Source organism: Pelodiscus sinensis, chromosome 22 (genome assembly GCF_052426305.1).
Source record: "Pelodiscus sinensis isolate ZL-2025 chromosome 22, ASM5242630v1, whole genome shotgun sequence".
Taxonomy (NCBI): domain Eukaryota; kingdom Metazoa; phylum Chordata; order Testudines; family Trionychidae; genus Pelodiscus; species Pelodiscus sinensis.
The window spans coordinates 3,805,489-3,826,470 of NC_143073.1; the positions used below are offsets into that span (position 1 = coordinate 3,805,489).

The following is a 20,982-nucleotide window of genomic DNA, read 5'->3' on the forward strand; positions in this document are numbered from 1 at the left end:
GTCAGACCAGGGAGACGGGGAGCAAAGCCGCGGAGCACGCCCGCAGCGGGACAGCCCAAGCGCGCCCGGGCTGTCCCGCTGCAGGCGTGCTCCAAGGCTTTGCTCCCCGTCTCCCTGCAGACCAGGGACGTAAGTCGGATCCGCGTAACTTGGGGACTGCCTGTAATTCAGACTAGAACTAAAGTGCAAAATTTTAAATGAGGGGACTTAATCTTTGGAACAGCTAGCTCAGGATTCTGCATCCCTAGCAGTCCGTAACTCGAGGCTGGCTGCCTCTTTCTAATGTGCTTTAGCTCAGCCAGAAATTGCTGGATGAGGTGCATCACAGGCCAGAGCAGGTAGGCAGCCCAAACGATAATCATAACCTCTCTTGGCCTTGAACTTTGTGACCGTCTCTGTTGTCCATCAGCCCAAGAGACTTGTTTGTTAAAAAATACTTTCCAAATTCATATTCTGAACAAACCTGAGAGGGGTGTCTAGCTTCTACCCATGGATGAGCCAAAGAATTCCACTAATCTCAGCAAAACCAACCACCCAGCTTATTAGACAGTAGGCACACACTGGGCCTAGTTCTCTGCTGGTGTGAACTGGTAGAGCATTACACTAGTAGCAGGTTTGTCCAGTTACACTCAATCCCTCTCTTATGCACTCCTTCTTTGCTGTGTATGTGACGCACTAGGGCAGGGAACAAATGGTGCAAGAGTATATAGTCTCTGTATTGTTTTCTCTCCTTTTAACGCCAGATATTGGGGCCTTGCAGATCAGCTTCCCACAGAGGGGAATGAGTGACAGAGAGGCTGGGTATATTTGATATATGTGTATGCATACATCAGTCCTGGGATAGGGATCATCAGACAGTGTTCAGAGCAATCCCTTCTCCCAGGAATTGCTGCACAGTGCCAGTGCCTCGTTCTCAGAGAGCAAGTCTGTCTGAAGAACTGGCTCCCATCGGGGCCCAGGCACAGAGCAAACACTTGTCCTGTTCTTGTAGCTCCCACAACATACAACTTTGTTTAAGCAAAATCTATCCCTGCATATCTTCCCGAGACAGAACACTTGCTCACACACCAAGAAAAGAATTTGGGTGGCTGTAACACACCTGCTTTAATCATAGATATGAAATATCACCGATATAGTGAGACTGTGGTGGTAACTTGCACATATAATCTCCTTTTGGGGCAAGCTTCAGGGATGCTTATCAGCTCAGCCCTAAAGGTGTTTGTGTGTCTTGCATGCAGATTTGTAAGTCCTACGTGCTTGTGATCTCTGCAGAGTTTTTTCTTCAGATCCTTCTCTGAGAGCAAGGACTCTGACTCCGTTTGCCCTTTGCACCCATTTTTCTTTCTGGAGCCAGTGGAAAAGAGTGTGTGTCGAGTTGCCGTTTCTTGAAGGGGGGGGGGGGGGGAGTCACATGTCTAGCATCTCTGTGTTCAAGGCACAGCCTGTGCCTTCACCCCAACATGGGGAGCCAGGTCCAGCCTGTTCAGGGTTGTTTGCTAGCCTGGCTTAAGTCCACATTGCTTTGCTTGGACTGACCCCTAGGGCCTTGACTCTTTCGTCATGGAGGTGGTGAAAAGGGAAGAGTGTTGCTCCAATGCTTTGAGCTCTTCCAGCACCAGACTTAAGGGTGCATCTTGTCATTGATGCATCTATGAAGTAAAAAAGTGCATCTGTGAAGTAAGGGTTTGCTCACTTGGGCCAGAATTTTCACAAGAGTTTCAGCTTCCAATTAGGCAACAGAGCAAAGGCCTGGAGCATCACAAGAGTCTGGTATTTCAGCAGTGCGTTGTTAACCTTGCCTTTGTTTTTGGTGCCTAAATGGCAGCAGAGACTCTTAAATGCCTGGCCCTTCTGCGCATCTGATGCCCTGTCCACTTGCTAGTTACATGCTGGAAACTGTCAGCAGGAGTAAAAGAAGGTGGCCAGCTTCCTCCCAGGCATGTACAAATTGTAGCCATGGGGCAGGGCTTTTGAAAGCTTGCCCCTTCCTGGCTTTTTTTGTAAAAGAGGCCGGAGCAGCATGAAACACCGTGGGTGACTGTGCGAATTGTCTGGGACTCCTAGGCAGGCAAACCTATTGGATTCCGAATAAATTGGGCATTGGCTTCACTTGAAGCACATGCTTCATTGTGTGATGGGGTTGCTGCCCATCGGACCTTGGCAGTTAGATAGGGAAACCCTTCACGGGGCTGGCTGCCTTCTCCTTCAGGCCTTACCAGGTGCTACAGAATTCTCCCCCCCCCCACATCCTCTGTTCTACATTTGCTTAAATCTGTCTTGGGCAAGGGAGGCCTGGCTGAAGCAGGCGGTGTGATGTGTTTGTGCAAATGCAATTGCAGCCTGACGCTCCAGCAATCACTGCAGGGTGTGCCCACTTGTGTGCTCCCTCAGGTTGGCAGGCTTTTTTCATGTTGGATTAATCTCATTTATTATGGCAGCGCCCAAGGGCTAGCTGAGGGGCCCTGGTGAGTGTTGGACAGACTGACCTGCTCTGAATATTCTGAGGGTGAGGGAACAGGTATCCCCCTTCTGGCTGACAACACTGTATTTCAGACAGAGGGACTGTTTGGCTTAGCACCCCTGGCCACCCCTTGTCCTGGTGAATGTTATTGCAGTTAAGCTGTGCTTGCCAGGAGTATTTCTTTTAGGGATGTTAACAGGTAATCGGTTATCCAGTACCCAGGGAGCAACCCCTACCCATGGTGTGCCGTGGAGGAAAGGCTGCTCCAGCCCTGCACAGGACTGGGTGCAGTGGGGCTGGAGCAGCCCCTGCCTGGGGTGGGAGAGGAGGGTGACGGCACGCCAACCCAGCCGTGGGGTGGAGGGGCAGCCTGACCCGGGTGGAGGGGCACCCCGCTCCCGTTTAATCAGTTAACCAGTAGAGTTTAACATTTAACTGGTTAACTAATTAAACAGGATTTTACATCCCTAATTTCTTTTGCAGCACTCAGCCAGGCAGCCGTTCTGCTCCTCTGCTGGGGCTGTTGGCAGATTCTGTGAGTGGGAAGGCAGCCCAATTCACTTGCCCTGCCACCCAGAGCCTCCCTCGGGGGTGTCCCTGGTGCTGGAGCACAGCCCCTTTTGCTTTCCTTACACAGCACTGAAGGGCGGGGGCAGAGTGGGAAGAGGCACCTGTGAGTCCTGGCCCCTGCTGTTGAAATACTAGAAGGTGCCCTGTCCTGATGGTCTACTGGACAGGCAACTTTCTGTGTAAATAAGGGACGCCCCCTGTGGGGTTGGGGCTGCTGGGGACCCCCACGTTCCCCAGCGCAGCCTGAGCGTGTGTGCATGGAGGCATGTCCTGCTGTGATGGCTCTTTCTCATGCCCAGCTGCTGAGGACAGTTCCATTATGAATTGCTCTCTGGAGCACCGGCCCTGGCGCACCACGTGTTCATTTAGCCGTGTGCATTCTCCACATGGTACTTGCACAGCTCTGACAGAGGCCCGGGGAGGGCTGTCGTGGCTGCTTTACAAGCCTGCCCTCCCCTTCCCCGAGCTATTACCTGGCTGTGCCACGCACCTTGAATGCCCTGGACCTCTTTCTTGTGAGTGCACTGCTGGGCGATCCCTGGCTGCGCTGCAGGCCTGTATTTCCATGTATTTGTGCAGAGCATGTCCCCTTCCCCCTCCTGCCCTTCCCATCCGTGATAGCAGCATGAAAACCAGGACTGCTGCCCTTTTGATCCCTGCAGTGCGCATACAGCAGCGCCGCAGCTTAGCGGGTTCCCAGCTTAGTGGTGGAGGGCCTGAAGCAATGGGGCTAAGGACTGAGTCATGAGGGAGCTGAGCAGGCTCCTTGTTCTGTGCAGGAAGTACTTGACCTGGAGCCTGGATTTTCAGACAGGCAAAGTCTCTGCAGCTGTCCTGGACCTGCTGTTGCTCATTCAGCACCTCTTGTCCTCACACAGGCCTGGACTGCAGGTGTGGATCAGCTGTTTTAGGCTCTGGCTGCAGAGAAAAAGATAACACAAGTTCCCCACCCACTATGGCTCCCTCTAGTTCTCTGATACCAGGGCAGCCCAGCCCCAGGATGCTGGAGCAGCATCCTGTTATGGAGTGGTCCTGAGTCCTTCGCAGCCATAGCTGCAGCCCGTAGCCGCCACGTGCTCCTGTGTTTATGGTCAGCACCAGTTTCCCCACTTGCGTCTGCTGCAGAAGCCAGCTCTGCATACTTCCGCCTTGTTGGGCTCCCTGCCCCCCCCCAGCACTTCCTGCCCGTCTGCGTAGGCAGCCCTCGCTGCTGGGGTGCTTCCTCCTCAATTAGCACCTTCCTGCAGCTCTTCTCCGTGAATTGGCACCCTCGGTCAGCTCGCTGCCTTCCTTCCAGTTAGGGCCTCGTTAGTAGACTGGCGGGGATTTGAGTTAGCCCCTGACTCTGCAGCATGCCCTATCCCACCTCCCAGGGCTCTGCTGGGGGGCTGAGGTAACAAGCAGGCTCTTAGGTGGGTGGGTGGGCGGGAGCCTTGCGCTGTCCCAGGGTGGCTGCCCCCACCCCCGTGAGCGGTCACTGCTGCTTTATAGGGCCAGCGAGCCCCTGCCGCGATGCTCCCACCCTCCCAATCCAACTGCCGGATGGTGGCAGCAGCTGCCCAGCTTCCTACTCTGGCTGGGCTGTGCTCAGGAGTCCTGCCCTTCATTCGGCATGTGGGGCTGTGTCGGTTACTGAGAACGTGGTGGGGTCATGCCCGGAATGCTGTCTCCTGTGGGATGTTGGCATTAGTAGATTGCAGCACTCCTTCTCCGGTGGCTGTTCCAGTGCCGGGGGGGACGGACGCGTCAGACCAAGTGCTTGCCTCGAGAGAGAGCTCACGGGCTGCCCCGCAGAGAGCGAGTGGTGAAGAATGTAGCTAGTGCTGCGGCAGGTGGGTGACGGGATGACAAACTTGAAAGATCGCGCGTCCCATGCTGCGTCTCTGGGGTGGGACTCAGGACGCCGAGGTGCTAGTCTCATTTTGGCCACTGGCCTGCAAGGTGGCAAGCCGCTAGCTCTCTCCCTGCCACTATTTCCCCTTCCATTTCCTACTTAAGTTCCACCTGTCCAGTCTCTTCAGACTGCAGGCTCCATGGGGGTGGAGACCGTTTCTCACCGTCTGTCTGGGTCCCAACGTGCTATGGAATACCTGTTGCCACCTCTCTTGGTTGGACTTTCGCATGCCATTGTGCGGAGCGGTGTCACTGGAGTGGCATGGTTGATGGTGCGTTTGCCGACTGAGCACGTTGCAGTGGCGTTTCTGCCCATGGCCGAGTGTTGGCTCTGTGGTTGTAATACGGTGGAGTTGGTTTTAACGGGGATCTGCCCCAGGATGACGAGAAACTCTGTGATGGGGCAACCACTCTAACCAGTGAGTAGGGAGCAGTGGAGCAGCAGAGGGGAAGCTGGGTGTTTGGTAACTGATCATCCATCTGATTGTGGTTTTCCTTCTAGTGGTTTGTATTATTATTCAGATGGGTGGATGCCGGTATGGGAGGAGACAGGGTAGGGGCTCCGAAGAGAGACCCCAGTGGCTGGGTGTCCAGGGAGAAGGGGGATGCGTAAGGGAGGAAATAACAGGATGGGGCAAAGCACAGGGGCTGAGATTGTTTAGGTATATGGGGAGTGCAGGAGATGGGTGGGTGATGGGTCAGAGACCAGAGGAGAAGTGTGATAGGCAGGTTTGGGGTAGGACTATGGAGGCAGAGGAGGGAAAGAACTAGGAAGTGAAACTGGCTAGCCCAGCTTTTGGTGTCTTGGCTGCCAGCAGTGCAGGGGGAGTGAAAACTCCCAACTGTCTGCGCTCGGTGGCTTTGGTCCCAGTCACCTCCAGGGTGGATGATGATTGAGGTGCAGGGCTAGCCCCTGCTCTGAGGAGAGGGAGCCGCCATGCGGAGGCCAGTGGCACAACCCCAGACTTACCCTGGGGGGGTTCTGCTCAGATGAAGTCCATCCTTGTGTGCAGGAAGGGGGTGCCTGATGGTCCCGAGGGAATCCACCCCTCCGTGCTGACACAACAGTAATGCTTAGTGCTCGGTGGCTGCTGCCTGCACTCACCATAGCAGGCATGAGGGTTCACAGTGGTGCGTTTGTGTCTGGATTCCTTGCCCCGCGTGCTTCAGGGAGCAGCAAATGCTCCGGAAATGGGCCGCTGATGCCTGGACTCCCCATGCGCTTTATTCCCTCTCGGCCTGGGCTAAGCTCTGTTTCTGGCTACAGTGTGTGGCTGGTTCCTGCTGAACCAGAGTGCCCCTTGGTGATTGCTCCGCTTGGTCCTTTTGCTTTAGTTCTGTCTTCCCCACACCTCAGCCACGCCCTTTCTGGGAGCAGGGGATGGGTAGGTGATTGGCTTGTCCCCCCTGCATGTTGTCAGCCAGCACCAAAATGCAGCTACCTCTGGAGAGGAGAGGAGCAGCTATTGAGTTACACCCTAATGTTCTGTTCCTCTGAGGGGCTCGGGGCTTTGAATATAACCCCCTTCGTATTTCCTATATGCCAAGAGTTAATCCTTTTCCTCAAGCTGGGAAATGGGGTCAGGGAGCAGCCTCCACGGAGTCTGTGTTAGAAGTGGAAATAAGACCCTAAAGCAGAGGCGAGGAACCTAAGGCCGGAGGCCGGATGTGGTCCCCAGCTTCCTTGGGTCTGACCCCTGAGGTTCCTTCCAGCATTGGGGAGCCCATGCAGGCACTTTAATTCCCCCCCCCCATTGCCCTACTGGCGGGGCTGGAACACACAAAATCTAGTAGCCTGGACCCCCTTAGGCTCTGGTGTGTGAGGGATATGTGGGGAGTGTCTTTTGGTTTCTTTGTTGGGGGTCATGTCAGTGAGAGTGAGTTTGGGGTATTTTGCTTTTCACTTGTGTGTGGCCCCTGACTGATTTTTCTGTAGGTCAGCGGCCTCTGACCCAAAAAAAGTTTCCCACCGCTGCCCTAAAACATCCCGTTAGCCTCAGGCCCATTGATGGGATGGATGAGGTGACTGGAGATCCAAAGTTTACTGGTGTATTAGGCTAGCTCACCCCCAAAGAGCCAAGCTGAGCTACTGTCTTGCTCCAAACAGTTGCCCCTATCCAGGCCCACAGTGTAATCAGCACGCAAGTCAGCTGACTGCTCCTTCTCTGCAAAATTGGCTCCAATCCACTGATGCCTGCAGCTCTCCCAGTGCTATTGAATAGCTAGCAATTAGCACCGGTGTGTAGGAATGTCAGCTCCTTGCTTCAGAGAGCCCTAGCAATGCAGGGAGTGGGAGGGCAGGTGGAAAATCCTGTATTGCCTCCCTCCCCCCCAGTGAACCCATGCAGGGATCCTTGCTTAAGATGATCAAGCGAACTGGGCAGTAGGTGTGCCCCAGACTAATGGGATCTGGGGGCCTGAATCCCACAGTTAGGAGGAACTCCAGAAAAGCTCAGTCCGAGCAGAGTTTGGCCTGGAAGGCACTTCAAGGGGTCACGTAGCCCAGCTCCCTGCACTTACCCAGGATCAAGCAAACCTAGACCATCCCTGAGAGCTGTTTGTCCAACCTGTACTTCAAAACCTCCAGCCATAACCTCCCCTGGAAGCCCAGCCCCCCCCCCCCCCCCGAGCTTAACTAACCTTAAAAGTCAAAGGTTCTCCTAATACCGACCCTAAATCTCCGTGTGCAGAGCAAGTCCATTGCTGCTTGTCCTACGCCCATTGGGCAAGGAAAAGATTTCATCACCATCCTCTGTCAGGACCCTTAACACGCTTGAAGGCTGTTACCGGGTTCCCCCACACCCATGAGTCTCTTTTCGCAAGACTAAGCAAGCCCAGCCTTTTACTATTATTCTTAGGTCAGGTTTGCTAACCCTTTTACCTCTGTTCTCTCTGGCTTCTCTTCCATTTGACCCCATCTTTCCTAAAGCCTGGCACCCGGAGGTGCTCCAGCTGAGGCATTACCAGCACTGAATGTAGCTGGACAATTGCAAACACCTTTCCCATGAACACGCTTCAGAAAGGTGCTAGCATGTTTGCAACTGCATCACAGAGTTGGCTCTTACTCAATTTACAATCCACTGTACCCCTCCCGCTGCCTGCTGCCGCCTGATATCCTTGTCAGCGGTGCTACCACCCAGTCGCTTAACGCCCTCTTTGTAGTTGAGCAATTGATTTTTTTCCCCCTTCCAAAGTGAAGCACTTTGCACTTCGCTCTATTCTGTTTCATCTGGTTGACTTCTGGCCAGTTTAAGGTCCTTTTGAATTATAGTCCGGTTCGTCAAAATGCCAGCAACTCTCCCAGTGTGGTGTCCTCAGCAGCTTTCATGAGCTGGCTTAAAAGCCAGTTCCTCCCAGCACTGCCTCCGCGGTGTTGCCTGCCCCCTCTCTGTCCACGGGGAGCTGGAACCCCCCACAGGCAGAGGCTGCTCCATGGGAGGAACAGCAGCCTCTGTCTGTGGGAAGATGGGATCCCCCATGGACAGGGGCTGCTGCCACTTCGCGCTGCTGCTTCTGTATCAGAGCACAGGGCAAACAGGCAGCTGGTCTGCAGAGGGAGCTGGTTTTTTAAACTGGCTTCTCTCGCGGACCAGCTCCGCTTACCACCCCGCGCTGCTGCCTCTGATGCAGAGGCAGCAGAGTGGGGTCAGGAGTGCACTGGCTGCTGGCCCCACCCCCAGGGATTATAGAACAGTCGTGTAACTGCAGAGATTTCACGCAGATACTCAACTATTCCATTAACTGATAGCCATTATCCCTAGTGCTGACTCCGGAATGACCCCACTAAATCTGCCTCCTCGCTTTGATTCACGAACCATTGAGAACTGTGATAGAAATGTAGCCGTGTTAGTTGGGTGTAACTGAAACACAAAACAGGACTATGTAGCACTTTAAAGACTAACAAGATGGCTTATTAGGTGTATATGGTCATGCCAATTTTCTTCCACTATTTGATCTGAGGAAGTGGGTCTGGCCCACGAAAGCTCATCACCTAATAAACCATCTTGTTAGTTTATAAAGTGCTACGTAGTCCTGTTTTCTGTTTAATTGAGACCTGCTCTGTGAGTGGGGTATGTCAACCACTTGTGCACACACGTGCCTCTAGATCCCATTTCCCTAGTGTGCAGCTGAGAATGCAGTGTCAAAAGTTGTACTGAAATCAAGCTGTATCCTGTCTGCTGCTTCCTGGGCCTGTCGTCCTGGCAGCAATGAGAATTCAGTTTGTTTGGTATGACTTGTTCTTGCTGTAGCTCGTCACTCCTTTGCCTTGCAGGTGCTTGCAAATTGATCAATAACTTGTTCTAGTATCTTCCCAGGTATTGAATTCAGGCTGGCTGGTCTGTAATTCCTCGGGTCCGCTTTGTTCCCCCTTTTCAAGGCAGGTCCTTTGTTTACCCTCTCTGGTGCTCCTGGACCTCAGCTTCCTCCATGAGTTCTGGCAGATGAATTGCTAACAGTTCTGAAATCACTCCAGCGTGTTCCTTAAGTACTTTAGGTGCATTTCATTAAGCCCTGCCAACCTGAATCCATCTAACTTTAGTCTGTAACCTGTTCTGTCCCTGCTTGTGACTGCCAGGGATGTTAAATATTGGTTAATTGAATAGCATTTAACCTCATTAATTCTTATCGATTAGTTGACTAGTCTGCAGTCCCCAGGGGTGGGGCCAGCAGCAGCTCAGGGTGGCAGCAGCCCCTATACCGGGGGGGCGGGAGGGGGGGGGGCTGAGCTCCTGGATCCAGTGCGAGCTGGAACTGAACCAGGCTGCCTGCCTGGATCCTTATTACACTTTAAATGCAGAGCCACAGCAGGGGTAGGTCCAGACCCAGCGTGAGCCAGGACTGAGCCAGGATGCTGGCCAGAGGATCGGGGGGGGGGGGGGGGGGAGAAGATAGCATTAACCAATGAGCTTTTGTGTATCAGTTAATCAACTACACTACTACCTCCCTAGTTACTGCCTGGCCACTCTGAAGCTTTTCAGTGCTCCGTGCTTCCTGTTTGGCTAGGGAATATGGTTGTATTACGACAGTCACAGGGCCCTGCGTAGACGCAGCGTGAGATTCTGTCCCCACCCTGGTGAACTCGCAGGCTGCATAGCCACCGCAAAGCTGGGAGGGAAGCAGAGGCATATGGGGAATGGCATGTCTGAGGGTGGTGGCAGAGCGAGCAGTAGAATCCAGGTGCCCTCCCACTGGACTGGACTGCCGTGTCCTAAAATAGCCGATGCAGGAACATGGCTTTTGTCTCTACAGCACTGCTGAAAGGCAGCCACCTCTGGGGTGAAGCATGGTGCCAGACTCCAGAGTGTCTTATGCAGCCATGTGGGGGAGGGGAGTTGAGCGTGGTGGGTTTCAGCCCTGTTGCATACAAGCTGCTTATACTGAGATGGACCTAGACCCAGACATTGTGGCAGCATAATCTCTAGCTTGATTGCCGAGGAGTGGGCTGGGCTGGAATCTGTCCCTGGCAGCTTGCCTCCTGGCTAATCGGGAGGGTCTTCCTCTGTGTTGGGACATGAGGCAGCCGAGAGCCAGACCGAGAGTCATCTTACCACCCCCTTCACTCTGAGATCAGGCTGGGCGTCAGCTCCTGAATGCTGCCCACATGTTCTCTTCCAGACCACGCCAGCCCTGTCCTCACCTTGCCTGCTAACGAGAGAGGCGCCCCAGGCCAAGATGCCCTTTGGATCGTTCTCCTGGGATAGCCAGTCTGTCGCTCACTGAAATCCCAAGCAGTTGGCCCTCGTTTCCCTTAACCACGCTGCACTTTGGAGCTCTCTAATACAACCAAAGCCAGTTTGTTCCAGAAAATAGAGATTGCACTAGAAACAAGAGCGCGCGGTGGAGCGGTTACGATACAAAACAGAACGCAACGCTGGGTCAGCACTGCCCTGTTGGTCTCTTTCCTAGCTAGTGACCCCTGGGTCCCCCAACGTTTAACCTGTTGCAGAGCGGGCTGGCTGCACTAGAACCAGGAGCTAAATGTTCATGAAAACACCCCTGCTCCCTAAGGAATTTCCTCCGTGACTGGATCCCACAAACCCGGCCGTCCTCTGTGTGTAACACTGAAACCATGTTTTGTGCCTTCACGGCCAAGGCAGCCCGGGTCCTGCTGCAATTCTCATTTTTCACCTTTAAGCGCTTTGGATTGTGTGTGTGGTGCAAGGCTTAACAATGGAGGCTTGCATTGCATCACTGGCTAAATAGAGGAAGAGGGACAACTCCCTCCTGCCTGCGTGGACCATCACAGGGTTCTATACCCCAGTGACTGCTTTGTGGACTTGGAGTAAAAGCATACTGTCACTAGAAATGCAGCAGTCCTTACTAGTTCCTGTGCCGTTGTTTGAATCTTGGCAAGGTACAAGCTTTCTTCAGACACCTTACAGCTACCTCCTGATGGAGAAACTTAAACGTGTGGTCCTGTAGCACCTCAGAGACTAACAAAAATATGTAGATAGGGTTTAGCCTTTGTCTCCAAGGAGCTACAGGGACCACTCCTCGTTTTTTAAGTTGTTGCAGACTAAGACGGCTACCCCGCGGAGACTCTCAATGGGTAGACATCCTGTGAGATGTGCTTGGTGTAGTGAGTTTGTCAGGTCGGGGGAGAGTTGTTGAGGAACCTGTGTGTCACAGCCAGGGGCTGCAGTCCTACTGCAGAAAGCCACAGTTCAGCCTCCCCTATTCTGAACCCTGGGCAAAATGTATCTGAGCCCCCCACACCTGGAAAGGAGGTGTGGTATTGTGCATGGGGGGGATTAGTAGCTGGAATTGTGCATGGGGGGAGCGAAGGCTGATTGTGGGGAAGGGAAGCTGCTGCTAGCAAAGTGGGAGACTGCAGAGGCAGTCACTGTGGGTATTGTCACTAATCCCTGTCCAAGACAGATTATTGCACTTGGTGCGATAACACAAAAAAGCCAACACTGCTGGCAGGGACGCCTCCTGTTGTTACCACAGTACAAATGGCATTCTCTAAGCTAGCCATCTGGGACACTTCCCCCCTGGGTGCTAGGTACTGTACAGGCACCAAACTAAAAGCCAGCCCCAAAGGACTGACTCACACATGTATACTTAGCTGGGGGGAGGGATAGCTCAGTGGTTCAAGCATTGGCCTGCTAAACCAGGGTTGTAAGTTCAGTCCTTGTGGAGGCCGATTTGGGGCAAAATTTGTCAGGGGTGGTACTTGGTCCTGCTGTGAAGGCAGGGGACTGGACTCAAGGTCCCTTCCAATTCTAGGAGATAGGCAATCTCCATTAATTTTAGTATCTTGATTTGAACATGGCATGTGAATTTGTGTACGTCTGATCCTGAGCCTTTGCAGCCACGATCGAGCCTTTTAAGCCAAGAGCCTCCACACTTTGCTTCCCTGGGTGTCCGCTGCGATTTCAGTCGGATACAAGGTTCTTCCCGTGCTAAACTGCCGCACGGTGTTCAAACAGCTGCAGCATTCCGCTCCTCCCGGCCAGCTACATTCTCACTGCTTCCTGTGTGCCCGTAGCACCGTCGGGCTTACCGCAATTCTCCTGCTCCGGGGCGGGACAGGGCCTGGCGCTTTGAGCGGTGGGATCTTAGGGCTGGTGCCGTGACGTTGGAGCAGCCGTGATAAATCATGTATGTGTCTGCTCCTTCCCTGTAACGTGGGTGCTGGGAATCCAGGGGTGAGGGCTGATGCTACCTAGGAGTGTGGGTAGGAGCCATGGGGAGCCATGGAGCAGAAACAGCCCTTGGAGCATGAGTGAGCAACTCCATGTGTCTCTCCCCTGCTGCAGGATGTTCCGGACGTTATACAATTACTTTTGGTGGGATCGGCTCTGGTTGCCCGTGAACCTGACCTGGGCTGACCTGGAAGACCGCGATGGGCGGATCTATGCCAAGGCCTCGGACCTCTACATCACCATCCCGTTAGCCTTCCTCTTCCTCATCGTCAGGCATCTCTTCGAATTGTGAGTACCCTTTGGGGAGGCCGGGCTGGTGCCGTCTTGGGCTGGAGCATCCAGCTGCTTCAGTGAACCCTGCAAGGAGCGCCCAATGGTGGACAGTGAGGTGATGTCCAGCCCCGAGAGGAAGCTTAGGCTTAATCCTAGGCAGTTGGGGCACTGGGTGCATGTGGAACGCTAGGCGCTCCTGCAGACTCAGGCCTTGTTCATGTGCCTGAGCGACCTGGAAAATCCCTGCATCCCACTCCCTTCCCAGAGTCGGCAGTGGATAAGCCTAGGCTTATCGGGTAGTCCAGGTACTACTTGACTAGTTGCTTCTTGCCCCCTTGACTGCCCCCTCCAGCCCTGCCTACATTTAAGAGGCAGAGCCGCAGCGGGGTCCGTCCTGGGGCCGGGAGCTAACCCCGCTGCCCCTCTGCAGTTCCCCCTGTTATTGATGGAAATTCCATCGACTGCTTGATCAACCGCCTTTAATCAGCTGAAGATCCGTACCCAGGAGCCCCGATTCCCTGCCCTTGCTCTAATCACTAGACCCCACTCCCGCTCAGAGGCAGGGATAAAACCCAGGAGTCCTGCCTCCCTGCTCTAAGCCCCTGGATCCCATCCAGAGCTGGGAGCAAAGCCCAGGATCCGGAGTCCAGCCTGTGGGTCATGGATCCCTCCTAGGCTCTGGACATTGGCTCCAATCCTGATCGAGAGGGGCTGGGTGAATGAAGGAGGAGAATCTCCTTGTCTCCTTTACATCCGCCCGCCTGCCCTCCCTCCCTCCCTCCCCAGTGCTAGAAAGGTCCATGTCCAGACTGAGGCTGTGACCTGCGCTGACCTCAGGGAGCGAGATGAACCGTGGCAGATGGCCTTTAGCGCCGGGCCTCTGCACTATGGCGCACGTGGAGTATATTTATATGCGCCCGTCCCAGGAGCTCGGCACAAGCGCTTCATTGTGCACGCTGGCCCCCGGTCCGGAGTAGCTCAGCAATGCTGGGGGCTGAGGCAGCCCCAGCTGTACTGAGGCATTAAAGAGCAATTTGTTGTATGAACCACCCTCCTGGGGGCGAGCGGAGACCGGCGAACAGAGCTGGCTTTGTTGGGGGGTCGGGCCCATGCATGGGGGTGGGCGGAGCTGTCGGGAGCTGCCTGCCCCGGGCGCTCTGTGCCAGTGGGCGTCTTGCTGCGATTGCCGCTGAGTGGGAGGAGCAGCGTGGCGCTAGGTTGTGCAGGGATGTCTCCTCGCACGCGGTCAGCAAACCTCCTGGGCCGCGCGCTGGACACGTGTGGAGCAATAGGAAGATGGACATGCCCAGAACCTCTCTCCCCCTCTTTCCTGTCGCCCGGCCTTTTCCCACCCCTCTCTGTTAAAGACGTGTCACTCTGTGCGCATCTGTCGTCTTTTCCCCCTCCGCCTGTCTTCTCTTCCCTCCCTTGATTTTTCTCTCGCCCCCCAGCCACCATTTCAGACCCCTTCCTCTGATTTTTAACCCTTTCCTTCCCCCTACGCCTCATTCTGACAAGTTGTCTGATCAACATCTGTTGACTTCAGCCCTTGGCTCCTCTGGCTGGAAGGACTCCTGGGTTCTGCCCCCAGCTGTGGGAGAGGAGTGGGCTTAGTGATGGGGAGGCTGGGAGCCAGGAATCCCGGATTCTGTTCTCACCAGCGTATGACAAGGGAACGCGTCCCTCCCCTGCTCTGTACCTCAGTTTCCTTATCTGTAAAATGGGAAGGGTGTTGCAGTCTCTCCAGGGCCATCTGCAGGGCATAGGTGCACCCCTTTGGCCCAGGGAGGGTTGTGCTTTTGACTGCCGCCTAGTGGCCACTGCCTCGCAGATTTCTTATCTGTCACTATTGACGGGTGGCGCTAGCGTCCAAGGTCTGTCGGGATATAGGAGGAAACTGGTCTGTGCTATGCTGGGTCCTAAGGCTGACCAGTAACTGTGTGTCTGCCAGAAGCTGCCCAGATGTAGGGTGATGCTGTTCCTGCCCTGACACGTTACAGCCTAACAATGAGGTGTTTTATGGGAGCCCCTCGGAGTCCAGTGGCGTCAGATTCTGCAGACGCAGCCCCTGCCCCAGACAGCTCATGTTCTCATAAACTCCTCCTACCCTTCTGTGGCACGTTCCATCAGCGCTTTCCACTGGACGGCAGCATCACTGTCCCCCTTGCAGAGAGGGGAAACAGACATGCAGGTGCTGTGACGTGGCCACGGTCATCTAGCAGAGCAGCGGCTGAACCAGGTCTCCTGAGGCTAGACCCAGTGCTCTACTCACTAGGCCACACTGCCTCGCCAGCGCTGGGGTGCTTTTTTCAGACTGCCCCCTGTGTCATAAAGAGGCCGAATAGCCCCAAAGGGAAGGGCCCCATGTTCTAAGGCGGGTCGGCGGCCCCCAGCCCCTGTGCCGCAAGCAGCACGTGAGCCTGTTTTTATTGGCACGCGGGGCGGGAGCTCAGCCTTCCCCTTCCCCCTCCTCTCCACGCAGTGCGGAACTGGGGCTGTGGCTCCAGCCTCAGCCACACAGCTGCAGGCGGGCGCACCAGCTTTGGCGTCCCTTGCTCTGTTTTGGGACATATTTTACTTTATTTAAAATGACGTTTGAAAAACTCACATGAGCAAGTTAAAACACAAAATCCGTTTAATAGTTTAAATTAAACCGTTCTCCCCAGCTGCAGCCCTTGAAAAACGGCTCAGGCGTAATTGTCATTAACGGTGAGTTTGGTTAGCAACTGATGGGCTGTGGAAAGGTTTGCATTGAGCCAGGCGGTCCATGGGGCACGTGGTGGAGAAATCCACCCCCCACCCCCGGGAGAGCGGCACGGCTCAGGGCAGGAGGGTTAAATCTTGGCACGCCACTTCGGAAAGGTGGCCAGCCCCTGTCCTAAGGCATTATTCTGACCACCTGTTCTCTACCTGTGCACCCTGCTCCCCCCCAGGTATGTGGCTACCCCACTAGCTGGACTTTTGAATGTCAAGGAGAAGATCCGATTAAAAGCCACCCCGAATCCCGTGCTAGAAAAGTTCTACGCTTCGTCCACGAAACACCCTAAGCAGGTACAGCGTGCGCCACCAGCAGGGGGTGGGTCTTGCCTGGGATTGCGCTGCAGGTGAGGTGCCCTGGGCTGCCCTCTCCCATGGGAACAGGTCTGTGCGGGGCTAGCCAGGCCTGGGGTGGTGTGAAATCAGGCTGTGTGTGTGGAAGAAACCGAGAGGCAAGCGGGGGAGCTGCCCTTCGCGCTTGGGGGCCTTTGCGTGAGGTTTTAGTGATGCAGGGCCCAATGCGCAGGTCTTCCCCCTGGCAGGCGGGGTCCATTCATTACAGGTGCTTTGCCTCATCCCCAGTAGGTTGCTGACCAGCCTGCCAGTCTCAATGCTGGCGGGTTCCCGGAGCTGGCCTGAGAGGGAGGAGCGCCAAGGCGGGACTGAGGGGCATTGGCCCAGCTGCTGGGGCAGAGGGGGAGCCCAGGGCTGCATTCCCAGAGCGGGTGGGGGGTGGGATAGCCAGGGGCTGCCAGGTGGGAGTGGGGGCACTGGCAGAGCTGGGATCTGAGGTGCTCAGACCTGGAATAGCAGGATGACGCGGGGTGGGGGGGGGCACCGTTTGAGCTCCGTGGGGGGCAAATCCAGGGGTGAGACATGGGTGGGTCGCAGTGGGGATTGCAGGGCACTGGCAGAGCAGTGTGTGCCGGGATAGCTGGGGCTGTGGGGTGGGGTCATGGGGGGGCGGGGAGGGGGGCTGCACTTGTCTGGTTCGGCCCATGAGCTTTCAGCTTTGTGCTCCCAGGTGCCAGCCCCGTCATTGTGGCTGCTGCCTCTGAAGGCTCAAAGCAAAGCCTGGGTCTGGCTGCGCTGGGACCGTGGGCTGGGATTGCGGCGCGTGTAGCTGGGCCCAGCCTAGCTAGCTCAGGAGCAGTGAAGCTGCAGCACCCACTGAGGCGAGCTGGGGCCCCTGGAGAGCTCATGGGCTAGGGCCAGCTCCCTCCCCACGCACCTCCACTGGTCGGGACCTGGGCTCGCAAGATCACCGCAGGCCACCATGCGCAGCCCTGATTGCCAGCAGACAGCCCGCCCCTGTGGTCTGGCCCCGCCCACCCCGTGGTCTGGCTAGGCATCTGGTAGCCACCCTGAGTCTCCCCCTCCCTCCCTCGCAGGACGATGTCGAGATGCTCTCCAAGAAGAGTGGCTGCACGGAGCGGCAGGTGGAGCGCTGGTTCCGACGCCGGCGCAATCAGGACCGGCCCAGCTTGCTCAAGAAGTTCCGGGAGGCCAGGTGAGAGCCCAGTGCCCCCTTCCCATCCTGCAGCACCCCCTGGCCCATCCCCCTGGGCTCTGGCTGAGCGGGGCGCTCGCTGGAATGAGACCTGGCAGGGCTCGGTGCGCGGGTGGTTCTCCAGTGCCTCTCTGGGCTGCACACATGGCAATAGCAGCGTGTAGGGCACCGGGCGCTGCCCCTTCGTGCCCCACATCCCCAGGTGCTGCACCCGCATCCAGCAGGCTGAGTGGGAAGCTTGTGGGGGAGGGGACCAGTGGAAGCGCTTCCCTTCTTGCCCCAGGCCGGGGCCTGCTGTGAGCGCTGTCCCTAAGCCCAGCTGGGCTCTGAGGACTGTTCCAGCTCAGAGTGACGGGCTCAGGGGGCTGCCCCCCCATAGCTAGAGCCCAGCACTGTGCTGCTGCACGGCTCAGCCCCCAGCTTTCCCACCGGGCATAGGACAAGGCTCCATCCCTGCTAGATCTCGACAGGCCCCCAAAGGGTCACTGCTGACCCAGGCACCTCAACCCCACGACCCCTGAACCAGCTCCCCCAGGCTCCCAGCACCCTTCCCGTAACACATTCTCCCCCCCGCCCCACGTTCCTCTGGTGAGAACCATCTGCTTCCTTTTTCCAGTTGGCGATTCACCTTTTACCTTATTGCTTTCATTGCTGGCATGGCCGTCATAGTGGATGTAAGTAAGCGCTGCCATTTCGACCCCTTCCTGGCCTCTCGCCCTGTCCTGGCCAAGCTGTCCCCACTAACCTCCTGCTCTCTTCCCCTCCCGCTCTTCTTGACAGAAACCCTGGTTCTCTGACCTGAGGGAGGTGTGGAAAGGTTACCCGGTCCAGGTGAGTCCAGCCCCTCAGCAGAGCTGACTTTCTCTCCTGCAGCTCCGTGCAGAGAGTTCCGGCGTGGCTCAGCCTCCAGCACAGCTGCTCCTGCTACGCAGTCCAGGTTCCCTGCTCCACTGGGATCTGCAATCTGGATGGTTTCATGGCAACCACTTGGTGGTTAATATCTCCTTGGCAGGAGGGCTAAGAAATCGCTGGGATAGTGCAGTAAGCAGCCTGTGGCCACCTAGAAATCTAGGACTCTTGCTTCCAAAGCTCAGGTCCTTGCTAGTTGAGCTACAAGGGAATCCCCCCTTAGCTCTATGCAGTATAGGGTTTGAGACACAGCGGGTGCCATTCCGATCGCATGCAGTAGAGGGCGCCCAGGCACACTTCAGCAGAGCAGTATTGTGATTTGCCCTCTGGCCCCGTTTGCCTTGCAGACCACACTGCCGTCTCAGTACTGGTACTACATGATCGAGCTGTCCTTCTACTGGTCCCTCCTCTTCAGCATCGCCTCGGACGTGAAGCGCAAGGTGAGCGGTGTCCCCAGGGCCGGGATGGAGACCCGTGTACATCCCCAGTCTTGGCCTGCTGCTGAATGGGGATGGGACTTGGCAGCTCGGGGCGGGCCCTGCCCCCAGGGTCTGGAGAGAATCCCTCGGCCGTGGCTGGTTCTGGGACACGGGAGCAGTGGGGCTGCTGGGGCTCAGAGGGCTTCTACTAAAGGGGCTGCCTCTGTTAGGCCCATAGGGCGAGCAGTGCCCCTCCAGCCGCCCCTGGCATTGGGACCGTGGACCCATGCTACTCGGGTGTAGTTGGCCAATGGCTAGGCAACCCCTCTCCGCCCCTCCATTGCTCCAGGGCTGGGGGGGGGATGCCTGGCAGGGCTGGGGCTGAGGGGGGGTGCCTGGCAGGGCTGGGCAGAGGGCCAGGGGTTGGGTTAAGTTGGGCAGGGCCTGGTATCTGAAACAGGTGGGGTCGGACGAGGGCCCCTCAGTTTGTTGTGGGCATTAACCCTCCCCCCGCCCTTCCCTGCCAGGACTTCAAAGAGCAGATCATCCACCACGTGGCCACCATCATCCTGATCAGCTTCTCCTGGTGCGTCAACTACATCCGGGCCGGGACGCTGATCATGGCCCTGCACGACTCTTCTGACTACCTGCTGGAGGTGAGGGGGGCAGAGCAGTGCGGGGCCCCTCCCCCCCACGGGCTGACGTAGCTCGCAATCCCGATGCCTGTGAGAGCAGGCCCGGCGGGCGGCTCCTGGGCAGTGTGAAGCACCACATGGAGCCAGGGGGACCAACTCCCTTGGGAATGGGGGGTCCTGCCCCACTGAGCCAGGTGCCCTGACTCCCCTCCTTGGGTCTCTCTGGACGCTGAGCTCCTTTGGGCACGGCCAGTCACTCCGCGTCTGGGCCGTGCCGGGCGCGCTGGGCCCTCGAGGCGCCGCAGCCGTGCACCTGACGTGTGACCGTTTCATTACGAGACGGATGTGCGGAGCCCCCTCTGTCACTGGCAGCTACTCTCCAAACTCAGGCCCTGCCCGGAAACCAGACCAGCAGCTGCTGGTAGCAGGGCTGCTGTTCTGTTCCCGCCCTCCAGCTAAGAACAGGGCCCATGCTGGGAGGTGCTGTATGTACAGATTGAGATGGTTCCTGTCCTAAGGAGCTCCCGGGGCAACTGAGGAAGGGTGGGAGAGAAGCAGGAATCTGACTCCCTTTGACAGTGTTGTAGCAGGGAGGGGAGCAGTCTCTCCCAGGCGCCATGCTAATGGGGTGCCAATTTAGTCCCCCTCTGCTCCTCTGTCATCCCTCAGCTCACCTGCTCCCCCTCTGCCTGCCACTGGTGGCTGGAGCCTTCTCCCTGCCTCTCCATCCCCAGCCCGACCCTCCTCCATCTCCGCTGTGCGTGCGGGGGCCTGGCCCCAAACTGGAGGGGGTGGGGGAAGACGTGGTACAAGCTCCCCCCCTTCTCCCAGGGTCGGGCTCAGCTGTGCCAGGTCAGTGCCCAGTGTTGGGCGCAAATTTTGCCTTTGCTGCCAAGCGCCTAACACCCTCACTAGCCTCTGCAAGTGGGAGAGCTCCCACGAGGCAGTGGCTCCAGAGGCCCCCCCATTCGCCCCCCACCTCAAGGGCCCTGGAGCTCACTGTCACTTTGGCCTCTCGCCCCAGTCTGCCAAGATGTTCAACTACGCCGGCTGGAAGAACACCTGCAACAACATCTTCATCGTGTTCGCTGCCGTCTTCATCGTCACTCGCCTCGTCATCCTGCCCTTCTGGTGAGCCAGCGCCCCGGCCTCCGCCCATGTGCGTTGGGGTGCTGCTGCAAGGCCTCCCGCGGGCTCTGCTGCTGCATCATGGGGGGTTGGGGAGTGCAGAGCTGGGACTAGAACCCAGGGCTCTTTAGCCCCAGGCTGCACCGCCAGCTACTAGGCTGCACTTCCTGTTTTGTTTGAGCTGCGTTAGCAGGAGGGTCATGTAGCCGCCCCACTTTCAGTACTGTGAACATGCCTGGGCTCTCTTGTTCTTCCCTCTAGGATCATGCATTGCACAGTGATCTACCCTCTGGACCTGTACCCGCCCTTCTTCGGTTACTACTACTTTAACTGCATGATGGTGGTGCTGCAGTCGCTGCATATCTTCTGGGCCTACCTCATCATCCGCATGGCCCACAAGTTCATAACTGGAAAGGCAGGTTCACTTCTGCTGGGGGGCACTTTGGAAGGGGGCCAGGAGGGAAGCCACTGCCACCTCACCAGGATGGGGGGGGGGGGAGGGGAGGAAGTGCAGGGGTTTGTGATCCATTGGGGGGAAGGGGAGTTCTCTTGCTTTAATGGGGACCACTAGCAGGATGTGGACGGGTGCAGGTTGGTTTGTGGCGCAACAGTGCGTGGTGATCCCCCTGTGAGGTGCAGGCATTGGGGTGGGACAGGGTGCTGGTGGGCACTGGGCCCTCTGTTGCCTTGAGGGTGAGAAAAGTTGGGTTCAGCTCTTCTGTCACCCAGGCTCCTGGACCCTGCTGATTCCTATGGGAATGGAGCCTCTTGATGCTGG

General features: G+C 56.6%; 1 protein-coding gene across 2 annotated transcripts in view; it reads left to right on the top strand.

Annotated features, from left to right (window-relative positions):
- Positions 1-20,982, top strand: part of CERS2 (ceramide synthase 2) — a 46,803-nt gene that overhangs the window by 23,533 nt on the left and 2,288 nt on the right. Inside the window, exons 1-10 of one of the 2 annotated variants that reach the window (XM_006132049.5) lie at positions 12,399-12,529; positions 12,688-12,861; positions 15,780-15,897; positions 16,995-17,113; positions 17,730-17,787; positions 17,894-17,944; positions 18,370-18,462; positions 18,969-19,097; positions 20,101-20,207; positions 20,466-20,619. In XM_006132049.5, coding sequence (XP_006132111.4) covers positions 12,528-12,529; positions 12,688-12,861; positions 15,780-15,897; positions 16,995-17,113; positions 17,730-17,787; positions 17,894-17,944; positions 18,370-18,462; positions 18,969-19,097; positions 20,101-20,207; positions 20,466-20,619 — 1,005 coding nt within the window. In that variant the 5' untranslated portion in view covers positions 12,399-12,527. Of the gene's footprint in view, positions 1-12,398; positions 12,530-12,687; positions 12,862-15,779; positions 15,898-16,994; positions 17,114-17,729; positions 17,788-17,893; positions 17,945-18,369; positions 18,463-18,968; positions 19,098-20,100; positions 20,208-20,465; positions 20,620-20,982 lie in introns of those variants that run through there. The other variant, XM_075907473.2, reaches the window with a different exon arrangement.